The 17,221-nt window shown below is 46.5% G+C and overlaps 1 protein-coding gene across 2 annotated transcripts in view; it reads left to right on the top strand.

Moving 5' to 3' along the window:
- Nucleotides 1–14,836, top strand: part of LOC127473568 (DNA-directed RNA polymerase II subunit RPB1-like) — a 172,122-nt gene extending 157,286 nt beyond the window's left edge. The window contains exons 1-2 of one of the 2 annotated variants that reach the window (XM_051793348.1): nt 12,784–13,669; nt 13,722–14,836. In XM_051793348.1, the coding sequence (XP_051649308.1) occupies nt 12,836–13,669; nt 13,722–13,880 (993 nt within the window). In that variant the 5' untranslated portion in view covers nt 12,784–12,835 and the 3' untranslated portion in view covers nt 13,881–14,836. Of the gene's footprint in view, nt 1–12,783; nt 13,670–13,721 lie in introns of those variants that run through there. The other variant, XM_051793347.1, reaches the window with a different exon arrangement.
- Nucleotides 14,837–17,221: the final 2,385 nt, after the last annotated feature.

The raw sequence follows: 17,221 nt of genomic DNA on the forward strand, positions 1-17,221 counted from the left end.
TGTATTACTTTGCATAGCATCCTCCACCACATTAGACATAACATGCATGTAGGAAAATCTGACATACTATTATTGCAAAAACCATCCAAATTTCCATACTATCTCCCATACAATCCAAAACTTGTCATTCACAGATCTAGGCACATTCCCACACAAGGACATAACATGTCATGTTCTAGGAATAATCCCGCCAAACGAACTAAAACCTAAAACTGCTAATTTTCGCATAAAATCCTTCTCAATACGAGGAACGTCACAGAACCTAAAATCCATGGTCCATGGACCACTCACCACTTGCTCTATGTACCAACCAAGAAGTGCTGGGTTATTTATTAGTCGTACTCCTCACGAGAAACCAGCAACCCGGCGTTAGTAATGTTTATCATGTCCAGCTTCAGGTGTATTCTTTCCCTTTCCACCAATAACCCACTCTCATAACTTGCTCTTTGTCACCTCTGGTTCCTCGGTCAGGGCCATAACTTGCTTAATTTTCCTAAACTTGCGCTCCGTTACTAATGGTTGGGGATGCTCGGCCAACCTGGACCTCGTGATTGCGGCATTTTCTCTCTTCTAAACTTTTGGTTTATTTTTTTGGGGTAGATCTCAATAAGCCCTTCAGAGTGCTCCGCCAGGGGGCTCCCATATATGGTTGACATGTACCCCTTATGGTCGGCGAGCGGTTTTCTCACTTTCGCGTGAAAATTAATGATATGGTTTCAAGTGTTATTTGGTCTCATACTGTTGCACTGATGCACTGTCACGTGCTGTTGGCTTGGTTTTTCCATTACGTCTCTCATCAAGTTGCAATTTAATTAATGCACGCCAGACATATTTTTTGTCGTCAATTTCACAAAAAATTACAAAAATTTTGTCATTTTTTGCAATGATCTAGGGACTTTCCCTCTATTCATCATTAATTTTTGTTTTTAAATTTTTTAACAAAAATTTCAAATTTTACAAACTTTCCATTCCCCTAATTTTCCAATTAAGACATTTGCATCATCAATTTGTTAAATTTTTTTAACACACTTTAATCAACCCCATCATTTCCTTTCATCATTCATTTCTTCATTTGTTTGTTTACACTTTAATCTACCCCATCATTTCCTTTCATCATTCATTTCTTCAGTTGTTTGTTTACACTTTCATCTACCCCATCATTTCCTTTCATCATTCATTTCTTCAGTTGTTTGTTTACACTTTAATCTACCCCATCATTTCCTTTCACCCTCTTACCTCCCCAATTAATCACCCCCACTACTCTAACTAATATTCCACCCACATAGACCTTTAACAGTTGGTCCCAAACTTTTTTCCAACCCTTCAGAAAAAAAGGAATCAAACCTTTATCACCAACTCCCAAAGCTGGCATTTTCATTAAACTATTCTCTGAACCACACCTCCTTAAACCGCCCGAATTGCCCCACGAGACAACCCTCGTACAAGTTCTAGCACAACAAACAACGTCAGCAACAGACCCCAGCCCGTAATTAAAAATTGTCCCGCCCCCCAAGAAGAAAACATAACCGCTCTCTCAAAATCCAACCGAATAGATAAAACACCCCCACTATCCACTGTGTTTATCCCTAACCACTCTAACTCAGATAGTCCTATAATAAACACCCCAACCCCCAACACTAAAACTAACCCAGCACCATACCCAACAACCTGCCAGTCCCCTCAGGTCTCAGGAAATGGATCTGCTGCCAATGAAACCGAATACACAAAAACCACTAACATCCCACCTAAATATACCTGAAATAACACTAGTGATACAAAAGACACCCCCAAACTCATTAACCATCCACACCCTACAATAGACGCCAACACTAACCCCACTACTGCATAGTATGGAGAAGGATTGGAAGCAACTGCTAGTCCTCCCAAAATAAAACTAACACTTAAAAATAGTATAAAGTACGTCATAACAATTCCTGCTTGGCCTCTATCCAAGACCTTTGGCCTGAAAAACCATCGTTGTAATTTCAACTACAAGAACATAAAACCTTAACAAACCCACCCACAACACTACAATCCTGCCCCTTTCTACTAACTTCTCAACAACACATTTTTGTTATCCACTAGAACTACTTCTCCAACCACTAAACAAATCCTAAATCAATAGCAACTATTACTACAACTAAAACAAGCCCCAATAATAATCACTATGCCTATAACAGCCTTAGTCCTTGTAGCTTACAATAAAGCATAACACTGAAGATGTTAAGACGGCTATTACACATACCCAAGGACAAAAAAGACTTAGTCCTAACCTTACAGTTAGTTCTTGCCAAATATATACATGCAAGTATCCGCATCCCAGTGAAAATGCCCTCAGCACCTTAAAAAGACAGCAGGAGCAGGCATCAGGCACACCACTCCAATTGTAGCCCAAAACGCCTTGCCTAGCCACACCCCCACGGGTTTTCAGCAGTAATTAATATTAAGCAATAAGTGTAAACTTGACTTAGTTAAGGCAACTTACCAGGGTTGGTAAATCTTGTGCCAGCCACCGCGGTCACACAAGAAACCCAAATTAACTTTATACGGCGTAAAGAGTGGTTTTTCATTATCACTTCAACTAAGACTGAAATGTAACCAAGCTGTTATAAGCACAAGATGCATCCAATACTCCCATAGAAATGATCTTAGCTTCATGATCAACAAAACTCCACGAAAGCCAGGACACAAACTGGGATTAGATACCCCACTATGCCTGGCCCTAAATCCCGATGCTTTCACCACTTAAGCATCCGCCTGAGAACTACGAGCACAAACGCTTAAAACTCTAAGGACTTGGCGGTACTCCAAACCCACCTAGAGGAACCTGTTCTATAACCGATAACCCACGATACACCCAACCATCCCTTGCCAAATCAGCCTATATACCGCCGTCGTCAGCCCACCCCTAAACTGAGGGTTTAACAGTGGGCACAACAGCAACATCCCACTAATAAGACAGGTCAAGGTATAGCTCATGAGATGGTAGAAATGGGCTACATTTTCTAGCATAGAATACCTCACGACAAGGAATGTGAAATCACTCCTAAAAGGCGGATTTAGCAGTAAAGCAGGATAATAATGCCTCCTTTAAGCTGGCTCTGAAGCATGTACATACCGCCCGTCACCCTCCTCACAAGCTAGGATTAATTTTATTTATAATAAACCCCTAAGCTAGAGATGAGGCAAGTCGTAACAAGGTAAGTGTACCGGAAGGTGCACTTAGTCTACCAAGACGTAGCTATAACTAAAGCATTCAGCTTACACCTGAAAGATATCTGTTCCATATCAGATCGCCTTGAAGCCTAACTCTAGCTCTTCTACCAGATTACATATAAACTAAGTTAATACTACCCATTAAATCAAAACATTCTCTCACTCAACCTAGTATAGGCAATAGAAAGGTAAACTCAAGACGCAATAGAGATCATGTACCGTAAGGGAAGAAAGAAATAGTAATGACAAACCAAGTAATAAATAGCAAAGACCAACCCTTGTACCTTTTGCATCATGATTTAGCGAGAACTACCCAAGCAAAACGCCAATTTAAGCTTGCTTCCCCGAAACCCAAGCGAGCTACTTACGAGCAGCTATCTACTGAGCAAACCCGTCTCTGTTGCAAAAGAGTGGGAAGACTCGTTAGTAGTGGTGAAAAGTCAATCGAGCTGGGTGATAGCTGGTTGCCTATGAAATGAATCTTAGTTCCCTCTTAATTCACCTCCCAGGACTACACTCAACCCACATGAAGCGAATTAAGGGCTATTTAAAGGAGGTACAGTTCCTTTAAAAAAGAATACACTCTCCCCTAGCGGATAAATTTAATTACAGCTTAATTGTGGGCCTTCAAGCAACCACCATTAAAGAATGTGTCAAAGCTCCTCACCTAAAAAAATCTAAACTTCCTCATGACTCCCTCTTCCCCAGTAGGCCAACTTATATTAAATAAGAGAATTTATGCTAAAATAAGTAACTAGGGATCCCCTCTATGGCGCAAGCTTACATTACAACATTATTAACAATCCACAGGATATTTTTTAACCTTAACAAGACCTTATACCCAAAACTCTGTTAACCCACCTATGGAGCGCCCCCAAAGACGATTAAAATCTGTAAAAGGAACTAGGCAAATCCAAGGCCCGACTGTTTACCAAAAACATAGCCTTTAACAAACCAAGTATTAAAGGTGAAGCCTGCCCAGTGACAATTCGTTCAACGGCCGCGGTATCCTAACCGTGCAAAGGTAGCGCAATCAATTGTCCCATAAATCGGGACTTGTATGAATGGCTTAACGAGGTCTTAGCTGTCTCCTACAGATAATCAGTGAAATTGATCTTCCCGTGCAAAAGCAGGAATAACCCCATAAGACAAGAAGACCCTGTGGAACTTTAAAATCTGCTACCACTTCCATAAACAATACTCACCCACAGGGCCTACTCCCCCGGGATTTTGCTGGTGTGCATTTTTTGGTTGGGGCGACCTTGGAGACAAACTTAACCTCCAAATATCAGACAATCCATCTTAACCAAGAACTACCCATCAACGTGCTAATAGTAACCAGACCCAATATAATTGATTAATGAACCTAGCTACCCCAGCTGGGGATAACAGCGCAATCTCCTTCAAGAGCCCACATCGACAAGGAGGTTTACGACCTCGATGTTGGATCAGGACATCCTAGTGGTGCAACCGCTACCAAGGGTTCATTTGTTCAACGATTAACAGTCCTACGTGATCTGAGTTCAGACCGGAGTAATCCAGGTCAGTTTCTATCTATGTTACAACTCCTTCTAGTACGAAAGGATCGAAGAAGTAAGGCCTATGCCACAAGCACGCCTTCGCACCCAGTAATGAACCCAACTAAATTACTAAGAGCTCCACCATAACCCCCTCCTAGAAAAGGACCGCTAGCGTGGCAGAGATTGGCAAATGCAGAAGGCTTAAGCCCTTTACCCAGAGGTTCAAATCCTCTCCCTAGCTCCAACACAAACCACATGACAATTCACTTAACCCTCACTTACTTTATTATATCAATATCCTATGCTCTCTCCATCCTCATCGCCGTAGCATTTCTTACCCTAGTTGAACGTAAGATTCTAAGTTATATGCAAGCCCGAAAAGGGCCTAATATTGTAGGACCATTTGGCCTCTTACAACCTATAGCAGATGGAGTAAAGCTATTCATTAAAGAACCAATTCGTCCATCAACTTCATCCCCTTACTTATTTATATCTACTCCTATCTTAGCCCTTCTCCTAGCAATTACAATCTGAACACCACTTCCCCTACCCTTTCCCCTTACTGACCTAAACCTTGGCATACTCTTCCTTCTAGCTCTATCTAGCTTGGCAGTCTACTCAATTCTATGATCAGGGTGAGCCTCTAACTCAAAATATGCCTTAATCGGCGCCCTCCGAGCAGTCGCACAAACTATCTCTTACGAAGTTACCCTAGCCATTATTCTCCTATCCGTAATTATCCTATCCTTAGTGGTAACTACACCCTCAATACCCTAGCTACAACTCAAGAACCTCTCTACCTCATTTTCTCCTCCTGGCCCTTAGCAATAATATGATATATCTCCACTCTTGCCGAAACAAACCGCGCTCCATTTGACCTGACAGAAGGAGAATCTGAACTAGTCTCAGGGTTCAACGTAGAATATGCTGCAGGGCCATTCGCCTTGTTTTTTCTTGCCGAATATGCTAATATTATACTAATAAATGCACTCACAACCATTCTATTCCTAAACCCCAGCTCACTTAATCTCCCTCAAGAACTCATTCCCCCTACTTTAGCTACAAAAACCCTCCTCCTTTCCGCAGGATTCTTATGAATCCGCGCCTCTTACCCTCGATTCCGATATGATCAACTCATACATTTGCTTTGAAAAAACTTCTTACCCCTAACATTAGCCTTATGCCTATGGCATACCAGCCTTCCTATCTCCTATGCAGGCCTACCCCCCTACCTAAGACACTCAAGGAAATGTGCCTGAATCCAAAAGGGTTACTATGATAAAGTAAACATAGAGGTATACCAATCCTCTCATTTCCTAATTTTAGAAAAGTAGGAATCGAACCTACACTAAAGGAATCAAAATCCTCTATACTCCCTCTATATTATTTTCTAGTAAGGTCAGCTAATTAAGCTATTGGGCCCATACCCCGAAAATGATGGTTTAACTCTACCTTAAACCCCAAACCGTAAACCCTAAAACCTAAACCCTAACCCTTGCTAACCTTAACCCTAACCCTAACATCTCATAGCAGAGGGAGGGAGGGGCCTGATTCCTCATCAGATATATCAACAGTCAAAAGCCTGTAAGCTCAGCTCTTGCCTTTTCAGGGTTTCACACCGTCAGCACTGGAGGGAGGGAGGGGCCCGACTGCTCATCAGAGGTATCATGCAAGTCAAAAGCCTGAAAAGTCTCCTAGAATGCATAAATCATTAACCATTTCAGTCTCTGACAATTGGTCCACACAGTAACTGCAAGCTATGCCCAAAGCCTGTTCCCTAACCTTAGAAGAGACACTGCAACCCTCGAGATGTTGGAGGCTCGAGGCATGGTCCGTGACACTAATCATGACTATAACTCATAACTTCTTGGAGTATGGGGACTTCCCTCCTTCACCCCCGGCAGATCAAGGCCACCACTTCAACTAACAGACATGGAAGCATCGCTGGACCCTGTGGGCGGTGACTATATACATCTGTCCACTCTCAGCTTTTCTTTCTCTTACTCTCCCTTGCTCTTATCCTGCCTTTCTCTCCCCTATGCATTTTCTTTCCCCCCTCAAAGGTTATCTCTGTGTCACATTGTGGTATGACAGCACCCAAACTGCTAGCATGCCTGTTGATACAGAATTGTTAAAATAAACCTTGCCAGTATATGTTTTCAGACATCGATTATTTAGTGTCATTTCACTTTAATCCACCCCAAGGGAATTACTAATAAAAACCTGAGTTACCCCCTCTCCCCTTTTCCTGGGGCGGGTTGTAACACCAATCAGTACTGACTCCGCCCAGTAGGCAGAGCCAGTGACGCAGAACAATCAACACGGACTCCACCTCTTGACTCCACCCAGTGGGCGGGGCCAGTGCTCTATAGAAGCAGAGTACATACCGGACGGCGGTGGGTATTCTGCCAGACACGCAACAGAACAGCAACAGCAAAAGCAGAGACCCAAGAGAAAAAGCAAAAGATTCTGACAGCGGTGGGCACTGAATCGGTAGCCCGAGAGGGGTTTATTGGGCACCACTGCGTTCCTGGAATGGGGTAAACCCGCGATAGTTAGATCACACATTGAGACAGATTCTGACTAACCCTAACCCTAACCCCAACCCTAACACCTAACCCTTACCCTAACCCTAACCCTAACCCTAGTAACTTGCAGTCTCTTTTTTAAAGTTAGGGTTAGGGAACTGGTTTTGTGCATAGCTTGCACTCTCTTTTTTAAGGTTAAGGTTAGGGAACAGGGTTTGCACATAGCTTGCATTCGCTTTTTTAGGATTAGGGTCAGGGAATCGGGTTTGCGCATAGCTTGCAGTCTCTTTTTTAAGGTTAGGTTCAGAGAAAAGGGTTTGCGTATAGCTTGCAGTCTCTTTTTTAAGGTTAGGGTTAGGTAACAGGGTTTGCGCATAGTTTGCAGTCTCTGTTTTAAGGTTAGGGTTAGGGAAGAGGGTTTGAGCATAACTTGCAGTCTCGTTTTTAGGGTTAGGGTTAGGGAAAAGGGTTTGCGCATAGCTTGCATTCTCACTTTTGAGGTTAGGGTTAGGGAAAAAGGTTTGCGCATAGCTTGCAGTCTCTTGGTTAGGGTTAGGGTTAGGGAACAGGGTTTGCGCATAGCTTCCAGTCTCTCTTTCAATGTTGGGGTTAGGGGACAGTGCTCTATAGAAGCAGAGTACATACTGGACGGCGGTGGGTATTCTGCCAGACACGCAACTGAACAGCAACAGCAAAAGCAGAGACCCAAGAGAAAAAACAAAAGATTCTGACAGCGGTGGGCAATGAATCGGGCTTATAGTCTGAGAGGGGCTTATTGGGCAACGCTGCGTGTCCAGAATGGGCTAAAACCGCGATTGTTAGATCGCGCACTGAGACAAATTCTTCCTAACCCTAACCCTTACACATACCCCTAACCCTAACGCTAACCCTAACCCTAACCCTAACCCTAACCCTAACCCTAACCCTAACCCTAACCCTAACAGTAACCCTGTCTTTTGCTAACCCTAACCCTAACCCTAACTTTTGCTAACTCTAACTCTAACCCTAAATTTCCTAACCCTAACCCTAACCCTTTCTAACCCTAACCCTAACTCAAAACCTAACCCTAACCCTAACCCTAACCCTACCCTTAAACCCTAACCCTAACCCTAACCCTAACACTAAACCCTAAACCAAAAGGAAACTTCCTTTGCTATGCCTACTGGGTGAAGTCAGTGCTGATTGGTGTTACAACCCGCCCCAGGAAAAGGGGAGAGGGGGTAACTCAGGTTTTTATTAATAATTCCCTTGGGGTGGATTAAAGTGAAACGACACTAAATAATCGGTGTCTGAAAACATATACTGGCAAGGTTTATTTTAACAATTCTGTATCAACAGGCATGCTAGCAGTTTGGGAGTTGGGCTATCAGTTGGGAGGCATGGCTGAAAACAGGAAAGAACAGCCCTAATTCCCAGGAAAGAAAGCCTGGAAGCTTTGGCTTTGTGGTGCAGTTGGTGGGCCACACTGGGCACTCCATGGGCAGGCAGCAAGAGTTTTCTGGATCTGGAAGTCAATCTGGGGACCTCAGAGTGTTTGAGGGGAAGTTGGGAGTGTCCTGTGGGACCAGGATGGGATTTGAGGGCTCCTGGAGGGGCTGGGACGGGTGTATACTGCGGGCATCGTCTAGTATTGATGGGGGTAATCAGTGAGCCGACTGTTTCTTAATCATCCAAATTTTAACATACAATATGATTATTAGAATAAAAAGCAAAAAGGTAATATCAACAAAACAGTAACAGGGTGAAGCTCTTGGTTGAAGAGTGGTTTCTTCTTTTTCTCCAGTGATTTTAATTCTTTTTCGTCTGGGTTTTAATCCCATCTTTGGCATTTTGCTGCGAACATTTTGTCCCCATATCCATTGGAAATTGTATTAACTGTTGAGGAGAACAAAGTGGAATCCCAAGGTATGTGATATATTGATAGGATTTCACTGGTTGGCTTTTAATTTGTCCAGGTTTATCGCCATAATGCTTCTGCTCTTTAACCACTTGAATCAGAATGGAGTTGTTTTCTGGGTCGGGTTCTCTTTTTGAGTCCAAGGTTTTTTAGTGGATTCAGTATCAGGCACAAAGGAAATTGAGGGAGGTAAAGAATAATCTTCCCTTTGTTCATTATCACAGGGATCACTCAGTCTATTTTCATTAATGTGAGGAAAGCTGGGAGACTCTAGAAACATCAGTTGAACTTCAAATTCTCCTTGTTTCTTTCTCTCCTGAGACTTAGAATCAGGGTTCTCTGTGGTTTCCCAAGTCTCAATGCCAGGGTAAGACACTGGTTTATGAAGTTGCCTGACCAAACCAGGAGCCTGTTTTTTTAGCAACAGTTTTCTCTCTGCACTCTGGCGCAACAAGACTTTGAAGGTGGTCAACCTCAGTTTGAAGCAGCTCATTTTTAGCAACAAGTTTATCCGATTTTTCTCCTGTTTCCCTCTCAAAGGCTAACGATGACTTCAGCACCACATTTTCTGATTTCAAAACAGTAGACTCAACATCAGAAATCCATTCATGACTTCCCTGTCAGCACTCCATCCAAATGTCTGTGCTCTCACTTTGACCTGAGAGAAACCTCAGGCAGGTGGAAAAGGGCAGATAAAGAAAAAACAGATGGATCCAGCAGAAGTGATGCTGCTTCTGTCAAAAGCAGAGCAGAGACCGAAAGCACTTTAGGAAGTTGCTTACAGAAGCACTTGTGCATTCCAAGTTACAGCTCAGGAGTCTCAGTGACTTGTCCAACATGAGAGTTTCTTTTCCATTTCTCAACCCCAGATTCCTCAGGAGTAGGAAACTGGAAACACTGACTGAGAAAAGCTCCATTCCTTCCTAATAATTGTGCTTTGCCCTTCCCATTTGACAGTGCTCTTGGAAATGTGCTGCTGTGATCTGGATCTGTGAGCAGCCCTGACCTCCCAGAGCACTCATCCAATGGCAGGAAGACCCCACCTGGCTCCTGCTGGGGTTCTTGCCACCACGACCCAGTATGGGTCAATGGAATGGGGAGCAGGGTGGTGGGACCAGTAAGGACCAGTTAAGGGGGTTGGGGGCACTTCAGCATCTCCATCAAGGTCAGACCAGTACAGACCAGTATAAACCAGGATAGACCAGTATAAACCAGTATGGACCAGTATGGACCAGTATAGACCAATATGGGTCACTGGAATGGGGAATGGGGCAGTGGGACCGATAAGGACCAGTTAAGGGGCTTGGGGGCACTTCAGCATCTCCATCAAGGTCAGACCATTATAGACCAGTATAGACCAGTGTAGACCAGTATAGACCAGTATAAACCAGTAAAAAACCAGTACGGACCAGTATGGACCAGTATGGACCAGTACAGGTCACTAGAACAGCGAGCAGGGTGGTGGGACCAGTAAGGACCAGTTAAGGGGGTTGGGGGCACTTCATCATCTCCGTCAAGGTCAGACCAGTACAGACCAGTATAAACCAGTATAGACCAGTATGGACTGGTATAGACCGGTATAGACCAATATAAACCAGTACAGACCGCTACGGGTCATTGGAATGGGGAATGGGGCAGTGGGACCAGTAAGGACCAGTTAAGGGGGTTGGGGGCACTTCAGCGTCTCCATCAAGGTCAGACCAGTACAGACCAGTATAAACCAGGGTAGAGCAGTATAAACCAGTATAAACCAGTACGGGTCACTGGAACACGGAATGGGGTGGTGGGACCAGTAAGAACCAGTTAAGGGGGTTGGGGGCACTTCAGCATCTCCATCAAGGTCAGGTCAGTATAAACCAGTATAGACCCGTATAGACCGGTATGGGCCAGTATAAACCAGTATAAACCAGTATGGACCAGTACAGGTGACTGGAACGGGGAATGGGGCGGTGGGACCAGTAAGGACCAGTTAAGGGGGTTGGGGGCACTTCAGCATCTCCGTCAACATCAGACCAGTACAGACCAGTATAGGACAGTATAGATTAGTATAAACCAGTATGGACCAGTATAGACCAATATAAACCAGTACGGGTCACTGTAACACGGAATGGGGTGGTGGGACCAGTAAGGACCAGTTAAGGGGATTGGGGGCACTTCAGCATCTCCATCAAGGTCAGACCAGTACAGACCAGTATAAACCAGGATAGACCAGTATAAACCAGTATGGACCAGTACGGGTCACTGGAACGCGGAATGGGGTGGTGGGACCAGTAAGGACCAGTTAAGGCAGAACTCAGCTGGGACTTAGTGGTTTGGGGGTGGGCGTGTCCCTTCTTTAGTTGGGCGTGGTCTCTCCCTGGTGGGCGTGTCCCATCCCAAGGTGGCCATAGCCTCTGCAAGTGGGCGTGGCTTTTGCATCCTCTCCCCCTCCCTGAACTGGGAGCTCAACTGGGACTTACTGGGTTTTGGGTGGGCGTGTCCCCTCCCAATGATGGACCCACTTTCAGCCCCTCCCCCCACCTTTAAGGGCCCCCCCCAAAGCCCCTCCCCCCCCTTCCTGCACCTCCCCAACCCTCAGGGTCCCTCCTGTCCCTCCCCCACCCTCAGGGTCCCTTCCTTCCCCTCCCCCCAGTGAACCTGCTACCCCTCCCACTCTCAGGAGCCCTCCCTGCCCCTCCCCCACCTTCAGGGGCCCTCAGGACCCCTCCCCCAACCTCAGAGACTCTCCTGCCCCTCCCCCACCCTCGGGGAACTTCCTACCCTTCCCCCACCCTCAGGGACCCTCAGGGCCCCTCCTTCACTTTCGGGGTCCCTCCCTGCCCCTCCCCAACCCTCAGGACCCTCCTGCCCCTCCCCCCACCTCGGGGTCCCTCCTGCCCCTCTCCCACCCTCAGGGACCCGCCTACCCCTCCCCCACCCTCAGGGACGGTCCTGCCCTTCCTCCACCCTCAGGGAACCTCCTGCCCTTCCCCCATGCTCAAGGACCATCCTGCTCCATCCCCACCCTCAGTGTTCCCTCCTTCCCCTGCCCCCCCCACTGGGGCCGTTACTGGTCCCTTACTGGTCTGTACTGGGAAGGGAGAGGGGAGGTGCCGCCCCCTCGAGGCCCCTCCCCCCCAGTGACATCATCGGGTTCCAAAAATAGCCCCGGGGGCCCAAACTGGAGGGGGAACCTGGAGCTGCTCCCAGTGTGACCAGTTCAGGTACTGGGAGGGACTGGGAGGGAACTGGGAGGGACTGGGAGGGACTGGGAGGGGGCAGGGCTTCCCCCCCTCCCCCCCTCCGTGTCCTTGGGGTGACCTTGGGGAGGGAGGGGGATGGGCCGCTCCCAGTGGCTCCCAGTAGCTCCCAGTTACCCCAGTAATGCCTCCGGTATCTCCAGCGATCCCCCCAGTAACCCCAGTGACCCCCCCAGTAGCTCCTAGTAGCTCCCAGTAACCCCAGTGTCTATCCCAGTAGCTCCCAGTAACTCCCAGTAATCCTAGTGTCCATCCCAGTAACTCCCAGTAACCCCAGTGTCCACCCCAGTAGCTCCCAGTAACTCCCAGTAACCCCAGTGACCCCCCCAGTAGCTCCCAGTAACCCCAGTGTCCATTCCAGTAACCCCAGTGAGCCCCCCAGTAGCTTCCAGTAGCTCCCAGTAACTCCCAGTGTCCCCCCCAGTGCCTCCCAGTATGTCCCAGTTTAACCCAGTTCCCCCCCCCGTGGGCCCTGGGCCGGGTGGGGGAGGGGCGGGCTCACATTTCCATGGCAACATCCCTTTCCCTCTGGCCCAGTTTCTCCCAGTTCCTCCCAGTTTAACCCAGTTTTTCCACATTTTTCCCCATTTTTCCACATTTCCCCCCATTTTCCCCATTTTTCCCAGATTTCCCCCCATTTTTCCACATTTTCCTGAATTTTTCCCCATTTCCCCCCCATTTTCCAGATTTTTCCCAATTTTCCTACATTTTCCCAGATTTTTTCCCATTTTTCCCCCATTTTCCCAGATTTTTCCCCATTTTGTCCAGATTTTCCCCCCATTTTCCCAGATTTTTCCCCATTTTTTCCACATTTTTCCCACATTTTCCCAGATTTTCACACATTTTTCTCCAGATTTTCCCAGATTTTTTTTTCCCATTTTTTCCACATTTTCCCCCATTTTTTCTCACATTTTTCCCAGATTTGCCCAGATTTCTTCCCCCATTTTCCCGGATTTTTCCCAGAATTTCCCATATTTTCCCCATTTTTCCAAAATTTTTTTTATCTTTCCCCATTTTTCCCCATTTCCTGGATTTTCTCCCATTTTTTCCACATTTTCCCAGATTTTTCCTCATTTTTCCCAGATTTTCCCAGATTTTTCCCCATTTTTCCCAGATTTTCCCAAGATTTTTTCCCATTTTTTAAAATCTTTCCCCATTTTTCCCCATTTTCTGGGATTTTTTCCCATTTTTCTCCATTTCCCCCCATTTTCCCCAGAATTTCCAGCATTTCCCCCCCAGTTTGTCCCCATTTTCCCAGATTTCTCCCAGGTTTTCCCAGATTTTTCCCTATTTTTTCCCCATTTTCCCAGATTTTTCCCAGATTTTTCCTCCACTTTTCCCAGAATTTCCCACATTTTCCCAGATTTTTCCCACATTGTTTCCCATTTTCCCCACATTTTCTCAGATTTTTCTCCAGATTTTCTTCCAGATTTTCCCACATTTTCCCACATTTTCCCAGATTTTCCCCCATTTTTCTTGATTTTTCCCGATTTTCCCCATTTTTCCGGATTTTTTTCCCATTTTTTCCCATTTTCACACATTTTTCCTCATTTTCCCCCATTTTCACGGATTTCTCCTCATTTCCCCCATTTTCCCACAGTTTTTCCCAATTTTTTCACATTTTCCCAGATTTTTCCCCATTTTCCCCAGATTTTTCCCCATTTTGCCCTCGTTTTCTCGGACTTTTCCCCATTTTCCCACATTTTCCCAAATTTTTTCCCACATTTTCCCAGATTTTCTCCTATTTCCCCAGATTTTTCCTCATTTTTCCCATTTTTTCCCAGATTTTTTCCCAATTATTTTCCCCATTTTCCCAGATTTCCCCCCTTTTTTTCCCACATTTCCCCGGATTTTTTCCCAATTTCCCCCCATTTTCCATGATTTTTCCCACATTTTTTCCACATTTTCCCAGATTTTTCCTCATTTTCCCCCATTTTTCCCAGATTTTTCCCCATTTTTCTCAGATTTTTTCCCCCAGATTTCCAGATTTTCCCAGAATATTCCCCATTTCCCCCCATTTTTTCCCTATTTTCCCAGATTTTTCCCATTTTTTCCCCTTTCCCCCATTTTTTCCCAATTTTTCCCAGATTTTCTCCCATTTTCCCCAGAATTTCCCAGGTTTTTTCCCAATTTTTCCCCATTTTCCCAGTTTTTTCCCAATTTTTTCCCCATTTTCCTGGATTTTTTCTCGATTTCCCCCCATTTTTCCCACATTTTCCCCGATTTTCACACATTTTTCCCCATTTTCCCCCTTTTTTTCCTCATTTTTCCATATTTTCCCAGATTTTTCCCCATTTTCCCCAGAATTTCCCACATTTTCCCCCATTTTTCCCCATTTCCCCGGATTTTTCTCACATTTTTCCCAGAATTTTCCGCAATTTCCCCATTTTCCCACATTTTCCCAGATTTTTCACCATTTTCCTAATTTTCCCCCCATTTTTCCCACATTTTCACAGATTTTTCCCCCATTTCCCCACATTTTCTTGGATTTTTGGGTCCCCAGTTTTCCAAATTTCCCAAATTTCCCCAGTGGGAAAAAATGGGGGGAAAAAAACAGGAATTTGGGGGAAAATGGGGAAAAATTGGGGAAAAAAGTGGGAAATTTGGTGAACACCAATGAAAAATTGGGAAAAATGAGGGAAAAATTGAGAAAAAAGTGGGAAATTTGGGGAAAATTGATAAAAATGGGGAAAAATGGGGGGAAATTTAGGAAAACTGGGGGAAAATCCGGGAAAATGTGGAAAAACGGGGGAAATTTTGAGGAAAAAGTCAGAAATTTGGGGAAATGGGGGATTTTGAGGGGAAATGGAGGGAAAACTGGGAAAAAAAGTAAGAAATTTGGGGAAAAGGGGTGAAAAATCAGGAAAAATGGGGGATAATTGGGAAAAATTAGGGGAAATTTAGGAAAAAATTGGGAAAAAATGGCGGAAAATGGGGAAATTTGGGAAAAATGGGGTGAATTGAGAAAAAAATGGGGGAATTTGGGTAAAATTGGATGAAAAATTGGGGAAAGTTGGGAAAAATGGGGGGAAATTTGGGGAAAATGGGAAAAAATGGGGGAAATTTGGGAACAATGGAAGGAATTTGGAAAAAAAATGGGGAAAAATTGAGAAAAATGGGGAAATTTGGGAAAAATGGGGGAAATGGGGGGAAAATTGGGGAAAGAGTGGGAAATTTGGGAGAAATGGATGAAAAACTGGGAAAAATGAGGGGAAATTTGGGAAAAACTTGGGTGTCCCCACCAGGTTCGGCCCCGCCATGACCCCGATAGCCCCGGGATCAGGTGAGACCCCTACCCCACGCCCTGACCCCTCCCCCTCCCCGAGGTCACTGCCCTGACCCCCCGAGTCCAGGTTGTGACCCCTCCCCCACCCCGTGGCCCCTCCCACACTTTATGGCCCCTTCCCCATTCTGTGGCCCCTACCCCATTCTGTAGCCCCTACCCCACTCTGTGACCCCTCTCCCACTTCATGGCCCCTCCCCCACTCTCTGACCCCTCCCCCACTCTATGGCCCCTCCCCCACTCTCAGACCCTTCCCCCACTTTATGGCCCCTCCCCCACTCTGTGGCTCCTCCCCCACTCTGTGACCCCTCCCCCATTCTGTGACCCCTCTCCCACTCTGTGGCCCCTCCCCCACTTTACGACCTCTCCCCCACTCTGTGACCCCTCCCCCACCGACAGCCTCTCCCTGCAGAGAGAACAGCCAACACACTATTTCACTTCTCACTTTAACAAAGCTCTTTTCTCCTTCAAGCCCCTCAAAGGCGCCAAGGCCACATAGGAGGCCACACACAAACAGTACTCCTCTTCCCACTTGACTACACCTTCTCCCTCTCTGTTCTACAGGGAACACCAGGAATCTGCTCGCAGAGGCCTCTCGTTTCCCAGCAGTAGCTCAGCACAAGGAGTTAAAGGACCTCAAGCCTTAGGCCACAAGAGCTGACAGCGAGGAAACTTTGGGAGCAAACTAATGCTGCTAACACGGACCCAGCTGAATCCAGCACACAATCACAGAATCCAAGAGTCCTTCAGCTTGGAAAAGACCTCCAAGCTCACTGAGTCTTGTGCAGCCCCTCCCCGACCGCCTGCAGGGACTGGATGATGCTTTGCACAAGCACCAAAAGGAATGTTGTGAAAGCCATGGCCTGCAGGAGGACACAGAGAAGGGCTTGGTTGGGGCTGGGAAGGAGGGAACTGGCGCTGGGGGAGCGGGGATGGAGCCTCGGGGATGTGGCGCAGCAAGGACAGGGGCCCAGGCAGCTGGCAGGCAGCAAGGCCTCACCCCCTGCCCCAGCAGCAGCACCGGGCCCTGCCCAAGGCGCTCCTGCCAGGGGTTGGGCCCTGCAGGCAGGGGCAGAACCCACTCCCTGGGGCGGCCTTGCTACCCTGGCCCTCGTCCGGCCCAGCCTCTCCCTGTGTGCGTACTCCCCACAGCACAGGCTGCACTGGGCAGCATCCCCTGATGGGCCCTGCAGAGCTGCCCCACGGGGACACTTCCCTTTTATGTCACAGGTACCACAGCCTGTCCCAGCCAACCCTGCCCATTGTCCCCACCCCGGCTCAGTGACTCACAGTGGCCCCTGGCAACCAAAGAACCAAAGCCCCACACCCCCAGAGTGCAGCCCTACCCATGTGCAAGGGGCCCCCAAAGGGTTCCCTGCACAAAGCAGCCCCTCCAAACCCTTGTCAGATAGAAAACTTGGGGACGTGACCCTTGGATGCTTTTAGTACAGAGATACAAGCTTTTCTTGAATAATGGAGGGGGTCACTTTTTAATTATTAATATTTACAGTTATCCATTTGGGGACAGGATGTCCTAC

This window comes from Manacus candei, unplaced genomic scaffold, assembly GCF_025592945.1.
Source record: "Manacus candei isolate 608988 ecotype Guabito, Panama unplaced genomic scaffold, ASM2559294v1 h1tg000036l, whole genome shotgun sequence".
NCBI classification, from domain to species: domain Eukaryota; kingdom Metazoa; phylum Chordata; class Aves; order Passeriformes; family Pipridae; genus Manacus; species Manacus candei.